The 23,394-nt window shown below is 39.6% G+C and overlaps 1 protein-coding gene across 3 annotated transcripts in view; it reads right to left on the reverse strand.

The window, feature by feature from the left end:
• Positions 1 to 1,244: 1,244 nt before the first annotated feature.
• ugt8 (UDP glycosyltransferase 8) overlaps positions 1,245 to 23,394 on the reverse strand; it is a 134,330-nt gene continuing 112,180 nt past the window's right edge. For all 3 annotated transcript variants that reach the window (XM_063042236.1, XM_063042237.1, XM_063042235.1), the window contains exons 4-6: positions 9,833 to 9,909; positions 6,785 to 7,004; positions 1,245 to 3,598 (exon numbers count right to left, since the gene is read on the reverse strand). In XM_063042236.1, coding sequence (XP_062898306.1) covers positions 3,244 to 3,598; positions 6,785 to 7,004; positions 9,833 to 9,909 — 652 coding nt within the window. In that variant the 3' untranslated portion in view covers positions 1,245 to 3,243. The remainder of the gene's footprint in view (positions 3,599 to 6,784; positions 7,005 to 9,832; positions 9,910 to 23,394) is intronic.

The following is a 23,394-nucleotide window of genomic DNA, read 5'->3' on the forward strand; positions in this document are numbered from 1 at the left end:
GAAAGGAGATTTGATAGATGTATACAAAATTATGAGGGGTATAAATAGAATAAATGCAAGCAGGCTTTTTCCAGAGGTTGAGTGGGACTACAACTAGAGGTCACGAGGCAAGGGCAAAAGGTGAAAAGTTTAAAGGGGGGGAGGGGATTGTGAGACTGTGGAATGAGTTGCCAGCACCAGTGGTGCATGCAAGCTTCATTCCAATTTTTAAGAGAAGTTTGGATAGGTACATGGATGGAGGGCTATGGTCCAGGTACAAGCCGATGGGAGCAGGCAGTTTAAAGTTTTTCTGCATGGACTAGATGGGCTGAAGAACCTGTTTCTGTGTGTACTTTTCTATGACTGTTACTTTAGACATCCACCAGGAAATTAAATGGATTTCAATTGACTTCATAGGGACTCCAGAAACAAAGTTTAAAAAAATTATTTCTTTAGTGCAAAGGAATTCTTAAAAAGCAGTCCAAGTCATAAACCATGTCAGGACTGAACACAGTTATTTCTTCTCAAACTAACATCAAAATCAACTATTGCCCAAAGCACCAAAATTATTTGCACACACACAAAATTCAGGAGCTCAGCAGATCAAGCACCATTTATGGAGGGAATAAACAGTCAATATTTCAGTGAGATCCTTCATCAAGACTAGAAAGGAAGGGGGCAGAAACTAGAATAATGTGGGGGTGGAAGTGGGAAAGGAGGAGGAGATGACAAGTGATTAAAGTGAGGCATTTACCCTTTTGTGTTTTTTCAGTATATGGAAATATAATTCAAGAAAAAATATCAAAACATGAGTATAATTGCAGTGGACATCAGCAAATGCTTGTTATCCTTAACTACTAGGGGTGATTGATAAGTTCCTGGCCTAAGATAGAAGGAGTCAATTTTAGAAAACCGAGCACATTTACTTTCAAACATAGTCGAGCACATTTATTTTCATAGTCCCCTCCTACATTTACACACTTAGTCCAGCGGTCGTGGAGCTCCCTTCTTTGTAGAAGTCGGTGTCTTGGACCTCCAGAAAGTGGTCCACAGCAGGGCTGATATATAAGTTTGTGGCCTAAGGTAGAAGGAGATGGGTTATACGGCTCTCGTTACATGCATGTGCAGTTCAACTCTTTGCGTGATTATGCAGAAAGTTTGAAGTTAATAACTCATCTCCTTCTACCTTAGGCCATGAACTTATCAATCACCCTTCATATGTACAATGTAACAATGTAAAGCAAACACGGCACTGATGTTTCGCATTTAACTTTATTGCAATAACAGACGCCAGTGTGTATACTCAAAACTGTAGCTGAAATTACAGACATTTACATTTTTATATATACATATAAAAAGGGTTCCAGGCCAGCATGTAATCAGTGCTTATTGCTTGACTTTTTCAGCTTTAGCACAGCTATGCTTGAACCTAAAAACGTTGCATCTGTTATTCCATTTCAACATATCTGCATATGGATATGCTAAAACCACCTTGTTATCATCCCACCAATCATAGCCTCAAAGTCATTCATCTGTTTTCCGTATGGCCACTTCATGGCAGCACAGCACAGGGCTTTGAACAGAAGTGAAAGTACATCAACTTTTGTTCGTTAAATTACTTAAAGCTATCAGCTGTTCATAACCCGTCAATTTCCCTACAGTCAATGGCCATTTGTGGCTCCGAGTAGGATAGAAAAATACAGTCCATATTTTGGTCAGAATCAAGGAGGCAATAATAACATTGGATACAAGGCACTCTTAGTTCCTCTGACAGACACATGAACTTCAATTAGAATAAATTAAAAAAATGCACTCACACAAGGTCTAGTTTGTCAGTAAACACATCACACAGTAGACAAACTAGGACAAACATACAGGAGAGCAGCACAGGGCTAGTAGTTACAAAACAGTGAATTGTGTGCCCCAGAGATATTCAGAAGAACAGAAAGAAGCTGCCAAAATGAAACTGCAGAAAATAACAATCAGATAAATACTTACCTACAATATGTTCTGATAAGAAAATGTAAAGACCATGTAAAAATACTTTGGCAAGTGATGGGCAACACTTTTGCTTGTACAGTTTCACATTTATATTCTCTGGGCCACAGGACAGGACAATAGGATAAAGGCAAATAGTAAAATAGTATTGAAAAAAATATAAACCTTCAACTTTGCCAATCCAAGATATTCCTGGTGGAATCTAGACCTTATGACTTTTGATCATATATTTATATGGGAAATTAATTCCCAATACACATTTATTCAGTTTGTGAGATCAATTTGGAAGGTAACACTCAGTTTTGCATTGAATTAATAAATGGCCCTAGAGAAAAAGGTGATGCACTCAAAATTCTGTGAAATATTTTGTGGAAATTATTGCCACCCATCATGGATGTGACATTTTTAAATGGGATTTCCCAAGTTGCATTAAAAACATGGTGCACCTGTAAGTATATTGTTTAATGTGTGTTGTAACTAACTGCATGTTATTTCCTATACCCATGAATTATTAAATATAAACCAGGTGAAATTAAGATAGTGTACTTTCTTCTTCTTACTCATCAACTACACAATTAATTTTGTTTGAAAATCTGAAACAAATCTTCAAATTAGATCACTTAAGCAATACTTGACAATTATTGAACTATACACCACCTTTGATTTAGTAATGGCTACGTGTAAGGGAAGGGTGTTTGTAAATAAAAGTCATAGTGATGGTGAAGAAAACTGTAATTCTCTAAGGTCAGGAGATCGTTTTATCTGCTATGGCACTCATCATAGCAAATAAAACATTTAAATAGGTCAAATAATTGAGTATACCAACATCACCATTGAATTAGTGTGTTATTCAATACACTCCTAACTTACATAATCTGAGAATACAAACAAGTAAAACAATGAAATAATTTTTCAGACATATCAAAGCATTTTTTAATTCGTTTTAAAAATTGGGGCACACAAGTCACTAATAAATCACAAAATGGTTTATAAAAATTCAAAATAAAAGGCTCCAAGAATTAAGGTCCTTGTTTTCAGTGCCAAAAGTAATTTGTGCAGAAATATCAAGATTCAAATATACAGTATTGCATTTTAAGTTGTGCTTATCAGCCTTTTAGTCAGCACATGGAATTTTAGGCAAAATGAGGTTAAATAGTGGAGAGTATTAACAGTTATTTTCTTAAATGCTGCCAGTAATGTGTTACACATTTGGAATTATATTAACAGTTAACTGTTATATATTTCCCAGTATTAAGGAATAGATACTCATTTCACTTTTTTTTCATGTTTGATGTGACCGTTCTTCCGATGTTTACCATTTGGTATTCCATTGCAGCAGCATCCATTAGCTTTACTCTGCAACAATTTAGGTGAAAACCTTCTGGTGACCCAATTTACTATCCAAAATCCTATCTTGAATGCAACAATAACACTTATTGCAATTAGCAGAAATGCATCCAGCAAGTAGTATTGGTAGAACTGGATATTATACACAGCAGCACGTAGATGTGCTGCCCCTCTGTAACGGAGGATGTAGTTAATCCAATAAACTGTTCGGTTCACAGGATGTTCTGGTTGGTCTTTATGGATCTGCGATAACTGTTCTGCACGTTGCTTGTAGCTTAAAAAGACAACAACATATTAATCAATAAACTACATTTGCCAACAATAAAAACATATTGTGCCTGACTAATTTTCAACCAGTTCCAAGAAAATAAAAGCGCATAGTGGAAAGGAAAAATGCTTGAGTACTGCAATATAGCAATTACTCCATTCCATTTTTATTGTAACCGATAAAATTCTAAAACATTAATTTCAAATTGTGAGCCATTGCCTTGAATTGTAACTACAAATATACATTGCTCCAGAGTTTGTAGATATAAAACTCCCAGCTGTTTATCAATTCACTGTGAAATTGCCAGCACCTTCTGAACTCTACTAATGAAAAGACAAAAGGGGAAACCAACAATGTGATGTCACTAATACCTGGCCCATCTACTGATGGAATTTTTTTCCAAATATTGAAACAGCAGGAACTTCAACACATTCCAAAAGCACATGCAGAAAAGGAAAAGTAGAAAGGGGTAACTTTCACCGAAGAGCATGAAACTGAAAGCTAAGTAAAAGCTGAAATACTATACAAAAAAAACTGAAGAACATGACATTGTTTTATCAAAAAAAAAATTGATTCGACTATACTTCATGGATTGTAGACAAAGGAGATTAGCAGAGATAAACTGGTAACACACGCAAAATGTTGGAGGAACTCAGCAGGCCTGGCAGCATCTATGAAAAAGAGTAAACTTGTGGTATTTTGGGCTGAGATCCTCGATCAGGACTTGAGAAAAAAAGATGAAAAGTCAGAGGAAGAAGTTGGGGGAGGGCAGAAAAAAATACAAGGTAGAAGGTGATAGGTGAAATCGGGAAGGGGGAAGGGGTGAAGTAAAGAGCTGGGAAGTCAGCTGGTGAAAGAGATAAAGGGCTGGAGAAGGGGGATCTGACAGGAGAGGACAGAAGGCCATGGAAGAAAAGAGAAAGGGAAGGAGCACAAGAGGGGGTGATGGACAGGTAAGGAAATAAGGAGAGAGAAAAAAATGGGAATGGGGACGGTGTGGTGGAGGGAGATTACCAGAAGTTCGAGAAATCAATGTTCATGTCATCAGATTGGAGGCTACCCAGACCGATACAACCTCAGTGTGGCCTTATCATGGCAGTAGAGGAGGCCATGTCAGAATGGGAATGGAAGTAGAATTAAAATGAATGGCCACTGGAAGATCCTGTTTTTTCTGGCAGATGGAGTGTAGGTGCTCAGCAAAGCAGTCTCCCAATCTACGTCAGGTCTCCCCGATATACAGGTCACACTGGGAGCACTGAACACAGTAAATGACCCCAACAGACTCACAGGTGAAGTGTCGCCTCACCTAGAAGGACTATTTGGGGTCCTGAATGGTAGTGAGGGAGGGGGTGTAGGGGCACGTGTAGCACTTCTTCCACTTGCAAAGATAAGTGCCAGGAGGGAGATCAGTGGGGAGGGACAAATAGAGAAGCTGTTGGTTATCACCATGGATGACAAGAGCATTATAACCCATTTCCGTACTGGGTATTTTTATATCCTACATTTTCAAATAATAATTGTGAAATTAAACCCTACACACCAGTGGTGTTTGTCAGTAACCATAGATTGACATTTTTGCAAGGAACCTAATACTCATATCACAGACCTCCAGTTTTAAAAAAATAATTAAAACATTGATGGGTTTGTGCTATTACAGGTTTTTTCCTTAGACCATTTTAACCTTTATTTTCACCCTAAAATATTTTGAGATATTAGTTAAAACTTAGGGTACATTTTTGACTTATTTAGCCATTTGTGACAGTACTTCAATGTGATCCATCTACAATAGATGCTAGAATGAATTTAACACTGAGAAATGAAAAACCATTCAGATGATCTTGAGGACACTTTGCTGCACCTTCGCAATGCAATCAGGTCTTGCAGTTTCTACAAAATTAGATACAAGACTGATCATTTTTATTTTTACTATTTGTATTATTACACTTTGAAATCTTGTTCACTGATGAAATTTGTGCTACTTACTGAGAATTAAGATTTATTAGGAAGACAAAAGGTATTCTTAAGATAAATAACCACAATAGAATTTATGAACAATTACAGCTTGAAAGAAAGCCATCAGCTCAAATTTAGTTTTCCAAAAGAGCAATGTAGATAGCTCTTCCAGCACAGCCACCCTGCACTTTGTTTATCTTTTATTCATGTGCAGATATTTAACTTGTCTTTAATTCTGGTTTATGATGACAACCACTTCCTTTGAAGATTTGCTATGTATTTAGGAACTTCCAAACATAGGTGTTTACTTGAATACTTCATCACAGCCTCAAAATAGCTGAAAAAAAATCAAGGGTTTTACAGTGATTCAAAGAATTAAAGTATAGTCAAGTGTCAGTATGATACAAATTGTTATCATTGGTTCAAATGAGAATACTGGGCCTTATAATTACTGTACTGGCAGCATTTGGTTCTGTAACAGAAGACAAATCTATGATTTTATAGCCTGACTCAGTTTCAGTACATTCACTTACTTAGCAAAGCAATTTTGAAGATAGCTAGAACCAAATTTTTAAAATTCTAACTGACTACCCACTCAGAAAGCTCATCAGCTGCAAAGGTTGAAACATGTATAAGATCAATCAGAATGTCTGGTTATTATCAAGCAATAAAACGCATCTGAGACTAGGTATTTGATCTGAATGATGCAGTCAGTTGGCCCAAACATCTTGTTCTCACTTTGGACTTTTTCTAATCTTCATTTCACAGGAATAACTGTAAACTAGCTAACACATTAATCATCATTTCCCGTTCACTTATATCAAGTCAGATCTACACTTCTAGCTACATTACAAATCGTTTATCTCAGTTGTCTGTGGAATACCACTTTCCTGAATGTGTCTGGTACTTCTCTTCCATATCATCATTTAGAGCATTTCACAGCCTTGTAAACTCATGCAACATTGCATACCACATAGCAAGTGTATTATGCTGAATACATTTTAAACCACATTCAATACAAGTCCAATTTTAAACTTCCATTTCTTTTCAAAAATCTTTTTTAACTGTTTGTTTGAACAATCTTCTACACCTTAATTTTTTAGCTAGATATTGGTTCCCATTTATATTGACTTATTTTTAAGGATGTCTATTGCTGATGTTAGTCCACCTTTTAAAACATTCATTTCAACAATGTGCGTTCCATATATCTGCAATATATTGCAAGTTATTCTCTCTTACCGTGGATCAGTGATTATCGTCACCATTGCATTATACAGATCATCTTCTGTCATTGTTTTCCAGTTTAATGAAATGCCCATCCCTTTGGCATGCACACGGGTCATTGTATCATAATGATCACCGAAAAGGGGAATTCCAACCACAGGTACACCATGGTACATTGCTTCAAAGATACCATTCAGACCACCATGGCTCAGAAATCCTCTTATGTTTGGGTGGCCTAAAGTTATACAAATAAAAGTATTAGTTTAATTCCAGAACAGCAGATACACATGCAATTCAAAAACATATTGCCAAAAATATCTTTCTTAACCCTATTGTATATTTTCATTGCACATTCCAGGAGAAATTTATTTCAAAGCAAAATAATTTAAGATTTGCACAAACCAAAATAACATTGGAACAGATATTCTGATGCCAGAAAGATTTTCCTTTAAAATGCCAACAATAACAGTCTCTGTTAACAAATATTACCAAACAAAAAAATCAATTAAAGTAAAGGCATGTACACTGACCAAAAACATCCATAGCAGCAGGACAAATCCAAACCCCATTAGTATATGATGATAAAACTGCCGTCAAGAACACTGTAAAGCTGCATTAACTGAAAACCTGCTTACTAACTCAGTTTGGGTTTTGCCAGTGCCACTCGGTGGACTGAGAGTGATTGCCCTCAAAATCAAGGCCAAACTTCTAACAGAGCATCAAGGAGACACTGATACCACTGGCTGGAGTTATAACAAGTATGTAAGGAAGATGACTTCACCAGACCCATTTCAATAGAGCTGTAGCTCTTTCTCAGAAGGATGCAAGACCTAGCAACCTTAGACTGCTTTTATTCTGAAGTCAGAAATGGTACAAGCTCAGTGATGTATGTACAATCTCCCTTCCATTTGAAAATCTGCATACAATGCAGCAGCCAGGATTCATATACATCAAAACATGTCAACATTCAAGCTTAGGCTGATTGTTGCATGGAAGATAAGCAAAACAGATATGGTACATAATCAAAATCATTTTGAATACCACTTTCCTGAATGTGTCTGGTACTTATAATTACATGTTCAATTACATGTTTGAATATGTACCGAAGAAAAGTGAAAGAAAATATAAAGGGGATCTGAGAGGCAAGGATTTTTTCTTAAACATAGTGTTGGTCATTTCTGAAACAGATTGACAGAGGTGGTGATGGAATCAGATACAATTATTATGTAAAGAAAGGCATTTAGATAAGACACAGAAGCAGAGAAGCCATAAATAAATACAGACCTAATGAAGCCAAATGGAATTAGTATAGATGATCATAGTTTACCAAAGTTCCCATTTGTGCATATGACGCAATGACTCAAACCCCATCTCCCTGACTCTCAAATCCCATCTTTTCCAATTCAAGTTCCAACATTCTCCCTCAAAACAGGGAATCCAAATTTTGCACATCAAATAACGTTAAACTGTGCTTGCTGCATTTAAATTCAACTTGAAAAGATAATGCAGTTTGGGTAGATGAGGAGGCAGAGTCAGTAAAATGCAAGCACAACTTCATGGCATTGCAAACTGTGGTGAAGACTTGTGACCATAATTGATGTTCACAACATAAAAACAGTGATGCTATTGATGTGCAATTGTGTAATGAACAGATAGAAAACAGAATATTGGTAACACACATCAAAGTTGCTGGTGAACGCAGCAGGCCAGGCAGCATCTCTAGGAAGAGGTACAGTCGACGTTTCAGGCCGAGACCCTTCGTCAGGACTAACTGAAGGATGAGTTAGTAAGAGATTTGATAGTGGGAGGGGGAGAGGGAGATCCAAAATGATAGGCGAAGACAGGAGGGGGAGGGATGGAGCCAGGAGCTGGACAGGTGATTGGCAAAGGGGATATGAGAGGATCATGGGACAGGAGGTCCGGGAAGAAAGACAAGGGGGGGGGGTGACCCAGAGGATGGGCAAGGGGTATAGTCAGAGGGACAGAGGGAGAAAAAGGAGAGTGAGAGAAAGAATGTGTGTATAAAAATAAATAACAGATGGGGTACGAGGGAGAGGTGGGGCATTAGCGGAAGTTAGAGAAGTCGATGTTCATGCCATCAGGTTGGAGGCTACCCAGACGGAATATAAGGTGTTGTTCCTCCAACCTGAATGTGGCTTCATCTTTACAGTAGAGGAGGCCGTGGATAGACATGTCAGAATGGGAATGGAAGTGGAATTAAAATGTGTGGCCACTGGGAGATCCTGCTTTCTCTGGCGGACAGAGTATTGGTGACTAGTTGTTTTTCAACACTGAAGGAAATAATAGTGATAAGGTTGAGTCAGTACTTGGCCAATACTTTAAAATAAACACTCTTCAGCATGCAAGGAATAGTTTTGAAATTTGCAAACTAAAAAATACAAATGTAGTAAATAGAGATGGAAAGCAGAAGTGTTCAGAACAGATGGAACATTTATTCACATAGTAAAGGTAATTTAACTCAAAATGCATGGTGATGGAATTTAAAAGGGTGCATGTTTACATCCAAACTTAGAAGTCAGAAGACCAAGCTGCAATGTATTCTTTGATTTAAAAAGTAAAATTTATAAGCAAGAAAGTTATTTTAACACTCTGTAAATCACTCCCTATATGAAAATTGGAATGTTGGGTCCACTACTGCTGCCAATCTTTAGAGATGCTGGTAAGGCCTTAAAGAGATTTTATAGAAAATGGTATCAAAATGTAGAATTTCAGTACTGTGGGGAGTCATATGAACTGAGGTCATTCTAGAGAAAAGGTTAAAGGAAACTTCACAGAACTGTTCAAATCACAAGGTCCTTTGATAGGGTAAATAAACTGTTTTCATGTAACTACTGAAAAGGTTTTAAATAATTGACAAAAAAACCAAAGGGGTCACAAATAGAAAGGTAAATCTTGGCCTACATATAGCTGCCTAAAATTCTATGAAAGCAGTTCAAATAAAGTTCTGAAAGGTAAATTAAGTTTCAGTTTATCATATGAATATCAGAAGCAGATTATTCAACTGAATGATCCACATTCAGTCTCTCATGGAGTTTAACTCACCAAGTAAATCATTCTGTGGCACCCATTCTACAAGTCTTGTATTGTTGCTCAGATTGCTGGGTTTTTTCCCAGAATACCTACAGAACACAAGAGCATATTCACATCTCACAGCACTGATTCAATGAAAATACTTGCACTTTTAAATGGCTGCCATCTGTAAATTTCAATTATTTCTATAGATTTATTACCAAATATACAAAAAAAACTTCCCATTTCAATTCCTTTAATATACTGACTTCAAAAGTTTCCTTTCAGAAGTGAACATTATGACTTTTAAATATCACCACAAACTATTCTCCATGGATTTGACACTTCTACGCCCTGTACAGCAATTTTTTTGTAAAAACAAATAAACTAAAATCATAACTTGGGGGAAATGTGTAATGGCTCCATGGCTCCATCATTACGACTTACTGTTGTAAAATCCATTTCTCACAAGCTATCTAGCCCCAGGATTACAAGCTGATAAAATTGCCACAAACAAGAGATTCTGCAGATGCCAGAAATCTTAACCAACACACACAGTATGCTGGGGAGCTCAGCAGATCAGGCAGCACTGATGGAGAGGAATAAACAGTTGGCATTTCAGAACTAGACTCTTCATTAAGACTGAAAAGGAAGGTGGAAGAGCCAGAATAATGTAGGGGGAGGGAAAGGAGCACAAGCTGGCAGGTGATGGGTGAAAACAAGTGGGTGGGTGGGTGGGGGAAGGTGAATGATACAAGAAGCTGGGAGGTGATAGGTGGAAAAAGTGCTAATATTGTTCCCGAATATCTGGCATTAAACTATGCACACTATTCACAGAAAGGAAATGCCAGTCAGTGATTAATAATAAATCAGATATTTAATAATCTATCATTGAAACTTTTACCCGCTCACGACTTAAGTCAGCTTTGAAAAGAAAAGGAGAACATGAAATAAAATTCTTGACCTTTGCAATTTTCAATGGCATGATGGAATTGCTAAAAGCAAACTGGTTAGGTTGTAGTTAACTAAAATCACAAATAACCATTGGGAAGTGTTAAGAGTTTCAGTACCAACGTAAATCCCCATGACAAAAATAATTCTACTTACCAAAGTAAACCACAGATTAAAGGAGCCACAAGACATTTTAAAATTGAAAGACATTTAAATATAATTTCAAAGGGAAAGAGATACAGAAATAAAAAGATGAAAACAGACGTGAAACAATAGTCAGGCCAAGAAAAAATGCACTAAATGAGAGATATTTACTTTAATTATATTATAAGAGGAAAATCAAAATAACGAGTAAATCTTTGCAAAAAAAAAATCAGGGTTACATGCAAATCAAAATGAAATGGCAGAAGCAAATATTTATACAACCGATGTTAGTCTTCACAACAGTAGAAAGAATGTCAAATAATTGATCCCATACTTATTTTGCTAATAATTTCAACATAAGAGAATAAAAACTGAAACTCCCAAGAGTTGGTGATTGAAACGACATGACTTCAAGTCCCCCATTCCCCACGATATTCCCAGCAAACTTTCAAGCCTTTGAAAGTTAAGTGTATGAATTTAAAGCTGAATTTACCCATCAAAGGGAATTGAGAGAGTTGTGTGAACTATGACAGAGCACATCTGCTTCATCTGACTGTGCTACACAACCTGAGGGCTTTGCAATTCACCAGATAGACTTTGCAATGTTGTCACATAAGGTGGAGGGACTCCCTCACAATCAATTCCTCATGGTGCTCAGAGGTAACATTTCCGATAAGTTCCTGGTTACTAGTCTTGAAATATCTCATGGTGAATTGCCACCCACACTACCAGTTGTAGGAATTCACATCAGCTACCTTAGTGGCATTCTACATTGTGGCCTAAAGATTGCATGAAAGGAATTTTCTCCGTGATCAAAAGTCTTGAAACAGGACACACAGAGGCCCTGTTCATCATAGCCGGTTATTTCAACCAGACAAACATCAAGTGTTTGCTACCAAAATATTATCAGTACTTTTCCTCTCCCACTAAAGGCCTTTACAATTGTCACACAGCCATTAAAGACACTTATCAATTCCTTCCCCACCCACACTTTGGTAAATCAGACCATCAGGCTATGCTTCTTCCTCAAACACAAACTGCAGGAAAGCAGTGCAGATAAGTTGTATGGTACTAGTACAAGGAAATAGATACACTTCTACACAACAGCTTTGAGATAGTAGACGGTTCCATCTTTAAGGTTTCAGCATTGAATTTGTCACTGATTCAGCAGCAAATGCACAGGGAACTATGTACAAAAGAGGTCATAAAGTCATAGAAAACTGATAAAGGGTCTCGGCCCAAAACCTTGACTGTTTGTTTCCACAGATGCTGCCCGACCTGCTGAGTTCCTTCAGCGTGTTGTAATATTGCACTGTCTGATAGTTTGGAAGACCCTGGAGAGGCAGAGTCACGGGCAGCCCATATTTTTTGAAGAAAGGAGGCATGTCACTAAGGGTGAAGACTTTAAAGAAAAGTTGTTCTCATTTCTGCGAAGTAAGGATGGAGTGTTGTCTGATGTGAATGGTCTAGCATGTCTTTCAGCGGCTGAAAGAAATTCTGAGCTGGCTAGGCTATTACTGCTTGATTAATGCCAAAGCTACCATAGACTGGGTGTGTTCCCTGGAGTCGAACCCACACCCGAAGGGGAAGAAGAAAATAAGGCTTGGGCAGAGTAGACATCTTAGTTAATGGATGATTGGCAGTGCTAGATAATATGAAAAAGCAGACTGGTAGAGAGTTTAAAGGGTCTGGCAGCTGATATAGTAAGGTTCCTAAAGGTAGAAAACCCACTAACCATGTCAGCAAATTACCTGCAAGCTCTGGAAGATGCTGTTGACACTACTGAAAGTGCAGTTGATCCAAAGATGAAGTTTAGGCACATATTCCAGGAGGAAAGAGAGAAACTATTTGCCCAAATTTTCTGGCTGGAGAAATAACTGCACTGTTTGTGCCACAAATTCAACTGAGGGAAATTGCTTGTGGGTGCAGAAAGTTGTGAAGGGTGTGCTGTCCAATGACATGATTGCTCTACATATGCTAATAAGGAGGAAGGAGAAGATGGTGGCGCAACGCAGCTTGCAGCAGCCACTCCGGTGAATGATATCTGTTATCTGTCAAGTAGGGTGCCGTGCACAATCCTGATTTGATGGAGGCAGACGTGAGAGCACGGAGGAACATCTGGTGAAACTTCTGAAATGCCTGTTTCGCTGCCGCTGTTACTGTGTGATCCAGAATCTCCAGAGGGGAAGGCCCCGAGTCCTCAGCTTTGCTTGGTGCTCGGCGGCCGGGGAGGGGTCGAAGTGCTCGGCAGAGATGGTGCTCGGTGTCGGAGGCTCGAAGTTTTTGGACGGACTCAAGAGTCGGCTGCGGTCCGGTGCTTCCAATGCATCGGCAAGTTTGAGGCGCTTGGGGGGTCATGGCAGGGACAATTTCTCCCTTCTACCATCTGCGTGAGATGATGGGGCTATCGGGACTTGAGACTTTTTTTTAACCGTACCCATGGTCTGCTCTTTATCAAATTACGGTATTGCTTTGTACTGTTGTAACTATATGTTATAATTATGTGGTTTTGTCAGTTTTAGTCTTGGTTTGTCCTGTGTTTCTGTGCTGTGATATCTTTCTGGAGGAACATTGTATCATTTTTTAATGCATGCATTTCTAAATGACAATAAACGAGGACTGAGTGTCCTCATAATCTAACCTGCAAGATGCACCCTCCTCCATCTTTTACCAAGTTACTTAGAGAAGTTAGAGAGGAGGAAAACATGGTTGAGAAGCGGAACATTTTCAAATGCTGAGTGGTGTATTCAGTGGTAGCGTCTGCTGCTAAAATGACCCCTGATGCCACAGAGATAGAGCTTTTGAGAAATGAGCTGAACTGACTTGATGGATGTCTGCCAATGTTTCAGCTAAACGTGATACATCTGTAGGGAGACCCAACCCATCTGTAGGGCTTACAACACAGACAAATGCTGCTGAAAAGGGTCTCTCAACTAGACAGGCAACCAGTATCTTCTGTTACAATTGTGGAGAAGATGGACATTTCAAGCAAGTCTGTGAGCAAGAGGGAAACCTTCAAAAAGTAAGTCAGTAGTTAATCAGAGAAGAGGCGAAGCTATGGAAGGACCCAGTAAAAGAACGGGCTGGCATCTCGGAGAGGATACGTTCCAATCAGTGTATTACGGGAAATACTAAAGGACAGGACACTGTTCCTGAAGGTTTAGTAAGACCAATACATATGCACTGAAGGTGTTAATGCTGGAGCCATACTTGACACAGGCTCTCCAGTTACTTTCCTTCATAGATCCTTTTACAACTGGTATTTAAATCATTTACCATTGATGCCACTCAGTGCCCTTGAGATTTGGGGCTTAGTACTGATGAATACCCATATGATGGTTACTTATCGTTGAAACTGGAGTTTTCAGAAGCAAATGCTGGAGTAACTAAGACTATTGACACACCAGTGTCTGTCTGTCTGGATCTGGTTGAAAAGGGTGAAGCTTCCATTCCAAATTCAATGGAATGCCCAATGCCTCAGCCATCCAAGTGGATGCTCCTGACGATCAGGAAGAGGAGACAATTATTAGTAGCCCAAAAATGACCCATTGTACACCACCATAAAATTATACAGGATGTATATTTACCAAATTGTCAACTTTAACAAACATTTACAGAAAAAGAAAAGAAAAATAAAAGGGCCCATTAAAGTTAAACCAGTCCAACGTGCACATAACGCTGGAGCTCCTACTGGAGTAGTCAGGGGGTGCATCACTCACTCATGTACTGGACCATCTCGAATGAACTGGCTCTCTCCGGAGTATTGGCCCTTCTTCTCTGGCGCTATCCATAAAAGCACTTCTTTCTAGAGACTCCTTCCTACGGCATTCTGTGGCGCCTTCCTTATGCCCCGCTTCCCAGCTACCACCAAACGACCCCAAACCAGACTACTGTTATTCAGAAAACATTCTCGTAAAACTCTAAGATTGGTTAGACATGACCTACCATGCACAAAGCCAAGCAAATCAATCCCTGTCAATCCAAATTCTTATATATCCAATCCCTTAGAATACCTTCCAATAACTTTGCCAATATTGATGTCAGGCTCACCAGCCTATAATATCATAGTCTATTCTTCGAGCCTTTAACAGCAGAACCACATCAGCTATCCTCCAATAACTTACCTGTTGCAAATGATGGTTTAAATATCTCTGTTAGATACCCTGTGATTTCTGCACTTGCCTCCCCCACAGGGTCTGAGGGAACACCTTGTCTGGCCGTGGGGATTTGCTCACATTATTTGCCTCAAGGGAGCAATACTTCTTCTTCTTTAATCTTGCAAACTTGACAAGGCCATCTATTCCATCATCTAAAATCACTAATAAACAGCATAAAAAGAAGTGGTTCCAACACTGCCTCCTGTGGAACACCACGAATCGCTGGCAGCCAACCAGTCAAGGATCCCTTTATTCCCACTCGCTGCACCCCTTTAATCTATCCTACTTATAATCTCCTCAAACAATTCCATCGGGTTCATCAGGCAAAATTTTCCCTAAGGAAACCATGCTGACCTGGTCCTGTGTCACCAAGTACTCAATCACCTCATCTCCCCAACTGCTGAGGTCAGACTAACTGGTCAATCATTTCCTTTCTGATGCCTTCCTCCTTTCTTAAAAAGTGGAATGACATTTGCAATTTTCCAGTCCTCTGGCACTCTGCCAGAGTTCAATGATTTTTTGAATACCTCCCCAATCTCTAATGCTACCTCTTTCTGAACCCTAGGGTGCAGTTCATCTGGATTTGATGATCTATGTACCCTTAGGGCTTGCAGCTTTTTGAGCTCCTTCTTCCTTGTAATAGTAACTGCACTCACCCGTCTTTCTTCACACACTAGAACATCTAGCACACTGCTAGTGTCTTCCCCAGTGAAGACTGATGCAAAATACTCATTTAGTTCATCAGCTATCTTCTTGTCCCCCATTATTATTTCTTGGGCCTCATTTTCTTGCAGTCCTATATCCACTCTCATCTCTCTTATTTTTTTTATATTCTTGAAAAGGCTTTTACTATCCACTTTGATATTTTTTTGCTAGCTTGCTTTCATATTTCATCTTTTCCCTTCCAATAATTCATTTAGTTGCTCTCTGTAGGTTTTTAAAAACTTCCCAATTCTCAATCTTCCTGCTAATTTTTACTTTGTTGTATGCCCTCTCTTTTGTTTTTACTTTAGCTTTGACTTCCCTTGTCAGCCATGGTTGTACTATTTTGCCATTTGAGTATTTCTTTGTTTTTGGAGTACATCTGTCCTGCAGCTTCCTTATTTTTCCCAGAAATTCACACCATTGTTGCTCTGCTGTCATCCCTGCCAGCAGCTTCTTTCAATTTACTTTGGCCAACTCCTCTCTCATACCACTGTAATTTCCTTTACTCCATTGAAAGATCTCATCCATCTCTTTGGGCTCTTCACATAGATTAACTGATCTTCTGATCTGATTCCTGATCTTCCAGAGGACCAATTTTGTTCCTCGCAATCTTTTTTGTTCTTAATGTTCACTGCTTTGATTCACAGCCGGTGAGTCTGACATCAGTTGTGGGAAAGTTATTGGAAGTTATTCTAAGGGACCAGATGTATAAGTACGTATTTTAGACAGAGATGGACTGAATAAAGATAGTCAGTATGGCTTTGAGTGTGATAGGTCAGGTCTTTCCAATCTATTCGAGGAAGTTACCAGGAAAAAGTGGATGAAATTTGACAAGGTCCTGCATGGAAGGATGGTCAAGAAGATTCACTCGCTCAGCATTCAGGATGAAGTAGTAATTTGAAATAGACATTAAGTTTGTGGGAGAAGCCAGAGAGCAGTAGTAGGGGGTTGCCTCTCTGACGATTGGTGTGCCGTAGGAATCAGTGCAAGGTCTTTTGTTCTTTGTCATCTATATCAATGATCTAGATCAGGGGTGGACCTTCCTTTTACATTCCATGCATCAACTTTTTCACGCACGAGTTCTGTTGCGATTTTTCATACACGAGTTCTATATTAACATATTTTTACAAGAATTGAATGGGGGTACAAGAGTTGTATGGCACATCTGAACTTGTGAGTGAAAAAATTGACACATGGAATGTAAAAGGTTGGCCACTCCAATCTAGATAATAATGTAGTTAACTGGATCAGCAAATTTGCGGATGACACCAAGAATGGACAGTGTGGAAGGCTATCATGGTTTACAGAGGGACCTGCATCAGCTGGAAAAATGGTAGATGGAAATTAATGCAGAAAAGTGTGAGGGTTTGCACTTTGGTAGGACCAACCAGTGTGGGCACGTGGCCAAGTGGTTAAGGCATTGGACTAGCAACCTGAAGGTCGTGAGTTCGAACCCCAGCCAAGGCAACGTGTGTTGAGCAAGGCACTTAATCACATATTGCTCTGCGACGACACTGGCAGCCAAGCTGTATGGGTCCTAATGCCCTTCCCTTGGACAACATTGGTGTTGTGGAGAGGGGAGACTTGCAGCTTGGGCAACTGCTGATCTTCCACACAACCTTGCCCAGGCCTGCGCCCTGGAGAGTGAAGACTTTCCAGGCGCAGATCCATGGTCTCCCAAAACTAACGGATGCCTTTTTTTTTTAGGACTAACCAGGGTAGGTCTTACACAGTGAATGGTAGGGCACTGATGAGTGTGGTAGAACAAAGGGTCTGGAAATACATGCCCATAATTCATTGAAAAAGGCAGCACAGGTAAATAAGGTTGCAAAGAAAGCTTTTGGCATATTAGACTTCACAAATCAATATACTGAATACAGGAGACAGGATTTATGTTGAAGTTGTATACGATATTGGTGAGGCCTAATTTGGAGTACTGTGCACAGTTTTGGTCACCTACCTACAGGAAAGATGTAAACAAGGTTGAAAGAGTACAGAGAAAAAAATAACAAGGATGTTGCCAGGTTTGGAGGAGCTGAATTATAAGGAAAGATTGAATAGGTTAGGTTTGTATTCTTCAGAATGTAAAAGATTGACAGGAGGTTTAATAGAGGTATACAAAATTATGAGGGGTATAGATAGGATTTTTCCAATGAGGTTGGGTGGGACTACAACCAGAGATAAGGGTGAAAGATGAAAAGTTTAAGGGCAATATGCAAGAAACTTCTTCACTTAGAGGGTCGCGAGAGTATGGAATGAGCTGCCAGCACAAGTGATGCATGCGAGACTGATTTCATTGTTTAGGAGAAGTTTGGACCGGTATATAGATAGTAAGGGTATGAAGGGCTATGGGTCTAGTGCAGTCGATGGAACTAGGCAGTTTAAATGGTTTCAGCATGGACTAGATGGGCTGAAGGGCCTGTTTCTGTGCTTCACTTCTCTATGAAAAAAAAATCTCTATGAAATGTCTGTAGAACCCCTTAAGATTCTCCTTCAGCTTGCCTATTAGAGCAACCTTGTGCCTTCTTTGAGTCCTCCTGATTTCTTTCTTGTGTAGTCTTCCATTTCCTATACTGCTCAAGTGCTTCATTTGTTCCTACCTGCCTAGACCTGCTATGAACCTACTTTTTTTTTCTTAACCAAGGTCTTAATAGCTCTTGAAAACGAAGTTTTCCAAAACTTGTTCTCCTTGACATTTATTAGGACAGACACATACAAGCTTTGCAGATTCAAAGTTACACTTTTAAAGGCCTCTCACTTACCAAGCTCACCTTTGCCAAAAAACAGCCTGTTTTAATTTACACTCGCCAGATTCTTTCTACCATCAAAATTGGCCTTTTTCCAATTCAGTATCTCAACCCAAAGACCAGACCTATCCTTTTCCATAATTACCTTGAAGCTAATTTCATTAGAATCACTAGATGCACAGTGTTCCCCTACACAAACTACTGTCACTTGCCCTGTCTCATTCCCTAACAGAAAATCAAGTATTGCAAACTCTCTCGTTGGGTCTTCTATGTACTGATTAAGGAAACTTCCCTGAACACATCTGACCAGCTCTATCCTATCTAGTCCTTTTACAGTATGGAAGTCCCAGACAATACGTGCACAGTTAAAATTGTCTACTATAACAAACCTATGTTTCTTTCAAGTTTACGATCTCTATATAAGCTTGTTCTCTAAATCTCATGGATTGTTTGGTGGTCTATAATAATGGCTCCGTCTGTCTAAGTAGACAATGGATGCACCCATTCCGGGGCACAGACCTGGGCGATAAATATGGAGATCCTGGGCTGTCCAGACATCAAGATCCCCTTCTCGGCCTCGCGGATGTGGTCCAAAGGAATGCGAGGCCGTACATTTGGCATCAGCTTGGCTGCAGGAGCTGCCAGGAGGTGACGTGATACATCATGCAACCGCCTTAGGGGCTCCACTCTGGATTTGTGTAGGGTTCACTCCTTAGCCTTCTCCTCTCCCAAAGATACCCACAAGGCAGTGGGATCTGTAACCCTGGATAGGGGCCCGTACCGGGTACTGTCAGCTAGAACCAGCTGAGCCCGGGACTCATGTAAGGTAGGGTCATCACGCCCTGCAGTAGTGACATATGGAGCCACTACCTAAAGTAGTATATAGCCCCATTAACAGTCTTATTCCTCAGTTCCACCCAATCTTGTCTGTCCTGACCGAGCACTGCCATGACATGTTCCCTAATAACTCCACCCTCCCCCCTTTTATCTCTCCTGCTCTATCACCACTAGAACAACAGAACCCCAGAATATTAATCAACCAGTCCTACCGATTTTGCATTCAAGTCTTGCTACTAGCTACCATATCATAATTCCATGCATTAACCCTTGCTCTGAGCTCTCTGCCTTTCCTACAATACTTCCTGCATTGAAATTTACGCAACTCGGAATATTAGTTCCACCATGCTCAATGTTTTGCTTCTTGACTTTTCTGAATTATTAACATCATCTCTCTCCATAACCACTCTACTCGCTGTTCTGGCACTCTGCAACTCTAGTTTAAACTGACTGGTCAATCTGAGTGTATTCCCCAAACAGCATCCAGAGAAAAACCAAGAGATCAACACCCTTCTGAAGCAACACACACAATGCTGGAGGTCAGCAGGTCAAGAATATATAGAGGGGATATAAACAGTTGGCGTTTAGGGCAGAGACACCTGAGTGCTTCAAATTGGGTAACCCTGACCTACAGAGGAAATTGAGGTAGAAAAATTGTAAAGCTATCAGGGATGACAAGAGAAAATATCATTCCAAAACAGAGTTCCAGACCGGCTATCAGTATGGCAATGCTATAACATCCTCCAAAACAAAGCATGTAGCATTGCTGACAATCCTGTTTACCTCCTCACAGAGCTCTAGACACACTTGGAACAGAAGGGTAATGAAATATCAACACCTGCCCCAAATGCTACCAATCCAACTGTACCCGCAGTCACTGTTGCAGACCGCTCCTGAGAGAGCATCTGCAGAAGCATTCAGGTTATAGTCTCAGATCCTGTGCAGATCAGCTAGCAGGAGTATTTGCTGACATTTTAAATCTCTCCGATCTGAGGTTCCCATCTGCTTTTAAACCACTATAACCCCACTGCCAAATTGAGGTAATATGCTTTAACAACTACTGCCCAATGGGTCTGATATCCACCATCATGAAGTGCTTCAAGAGGCTGGTCAAGGTTCACATCAACTCCAGCCTCCCAAACAACCCTGACGCACTCCAATTTACCTACCACCTAAACAGGTCTACAAAAGACAGCATCTCCCTGGCCATACACTTATGTCTGGAACATGTAGGCAATAAAGGCACCTGCATTAGATTCTTATTTACTGACTACAACTCTGACTTCAATAACATAATTCCAAACAAATTCATATGCCAGCTCCTGGACTTTTGACCTTTTGACCAACACACCAAAATCAGTAAGGACTAGCAGCAACACTTCTTCCACTATTATGCTCAGCACTTTTGCCCCACAAAGCTGCATATTCAGCCCCTACTTTATTCTCTAAATTTATGACTGTGTGGCCAGATTCTGCTCTAATTCCATCTACAAGTTCATAGATTATAACACAATAATGAGCTGGATCTCAAATAATGATAGGATGAAGTACAGAAAGGACAGAGAAGGTCTAGTAGCATGATGTCACGACAAAAATCTTCCCCTCAATGTCAGCAACAAAAGAATTGTTCATTGACTTCAAGAAATGAGGCAAGGCACACACCTCCGTCTGTATCAGTGATGCTGAGGTGAAGATGGTAGAGAGTTTCAAGTTCATAGGTGTAATATTACCAATAGCTTGTCCTGATCCAGCCTCTGAACAATGGCCAAGGAATCACACCAAGCCTCTTCTTCCTCTAAAGCAGGCGTTCCCAACCTTGGATCCATGGACCCCCTTGGCTAATGGCACAAAAATGAATGGGAACCCCTGCTCTAAAAGGCAAATGAAATTCGGCATATGTCCATTGACCCTCACCAATTCTGATAGATACATCATTCAAAGCAACCTATCCAAATGCTTTACAGCTTGATATAGCAACTACTTTGCCTAACACTGCAAGACATTGCAGAGAGCTGCTGACATACTGTAGCTCAATCCATTATCAAAATCTGTCTTTCCTTCACTGACTATCTACACTTCGGCTGATGCAGGAAAGCGGCCAACATTATCAAATATCCCAGTCTTCTTTTCACCTGTTCCATTGGGCAGAAGATACAAACGCAGAAAATATTCACCACCAGCTTAATGGCAATTTCTAGCTCTGTCTGTCTGTCTAGGTACCATATCCGATGCGGACGTTGGTGACCATGGTTTTCCCATATAGATCTATCCTTCGTTTTCTGGATGACTTCCATTTCCTCCATGTGTAGCCACTGGCTATGCTTTTGATGTACATAAGCCAAGGTCTTCCTCTAGGTTTACTCCCCTCAATCTTTCCAGAGAGTATGAGTTTTTCTAGTTCATCTTTCCGCATGATGTATCCTAGGAATCTGAGTTGTCTTTCTCTTATTGTTGGTATGAGTGATTGAACTGCTTGGGCTCTTCTGAGAACTTCTTCATTTGATGTGTCTGTGGTCCATGATATTTTTAACATTCTCCTGTAGAATCATAATTCAGCTACTTCTAGTCTCTTTTCCATTGCTGGAGAAGTGGTCCAGCATTCACTTCCATAAATCAGGATAGAATAAATGTAGTACTGCAGTATTCTGTTTTTAGTGTACGTGCTCATCTTTCTGTCTGTTAATATGGTCTTCATTTTTTGGAAAGCTTATCTGTGTTGCACCTGCCACTACTTGTTATTGGGCTGCCAAGATATTTGAGTTTGTTGACTTGTTTGATGTTTGTATTTCCGATCTTGATCACACATTGTGGGATGTTTGTCTTTCTGGAGATGACCATGCTTTCTGTCTTCTTGACGTTGATTGAGAGGCCTCTGCGATTACTTTCTGCTGCCGCTACAGTGAGTAGTTCTTGAAGTTTTGTTTCTGAGTCAGCTATTAGTACGATGTCATCAGCATATCTGATGTTATTTATATTATGGTTTCCAATTGTGAATCCTTTGATGTCTTTGATACTTCTCATGATATTTTCACTATACAGGATGAATAAGTCTGGCAAAAATACACAACCTTGCCTGACTCCTCTCATGATATTCACATACTCACTCACTTCTCCTTCTATTCTGATGAATGTTGTTTGGTCCCAGTACAAGTTTCTTAAGAAATGTATATCTTTCCCATCTATGTCAAAATCTTGAAGCTTTTCCAGAAGATCTTGCTGTCTGACAGTGTCAAAAGCTTTTGTATAGTCAATGAAACATAGGTAGATGTCGTTTTGTACATGGATGGCTCGTTCACAGATCATCCGTAGCATGAAAATTGCATTTCTGGTTCCAGTGTTTTCCACAAAGCCGCATTGTTCTTTACTGATTTCTGGTTCTATACAGCGTCTTGCTCTCATCATCATTACTCTGAGAATAATTTTTGCCATGGTGCTCTTCAGGCTTATTGTATGATGTAACTCACATTCTGTTGCTCCCTCTTTCTTTGGAAGTGTGATGAACACTGATTTACTTAAATCATCAGCTATCTCCCCTTGATCATAGATTTCATTTGCTGTTTCTGTTATTTTCTCTATTCCAGAATCTTCTAAGGCCAGTGTCATTTCAACAGCGATGTTGTCTGGACCCAGCTGCTCTGTTATGATTTGTTTTACGGCTGCTTGAATTTCTGATTTTAGAATGCCAGGTCCTTCAAGATTCTTCTTTATGTTCGGGTTTTCGTCTTCTTTCGTCTTCAAAAAGTTCTTTTATATATTCTGTCCATCTGTTTAGGATTTCCTCTTTGTTCATAATTAAGCTTCCATCTTTTGCCTTGATCCATCCACTTGCTGAGCAAGGTAATTTCCCCGTTAATTGTTTAATCTTATTGTGCATCAACTTTGTTCCAGGGTTATGGGTTTGTAGCATTTCTTTCTCTGAGCATTTCTCATTTAGCCATCTGTCTTTAGTTTCTCTGCATTTTCTTTTTATTGTCTTATCAAGTTGTTTGTATTCTTCACTGTCTCTTAGTTTGGTGGTCTGTTTTTGTTGCATCAATTGTATTATATCTTCAGT

This window comes from Mobula hypostoma, chromosome 3 (genome assembly GCF_963921235.1).
Source record: "Mobula hypostoma chromosome 3, sMobHyp1.1, whole genome shotgun sequence".
NCBI lineage: Eukaryota > Metazoa > Chordata > Chondrichthyes > Myliobatiformes > Myliobatidae > Mobula > Mobula hypostoma.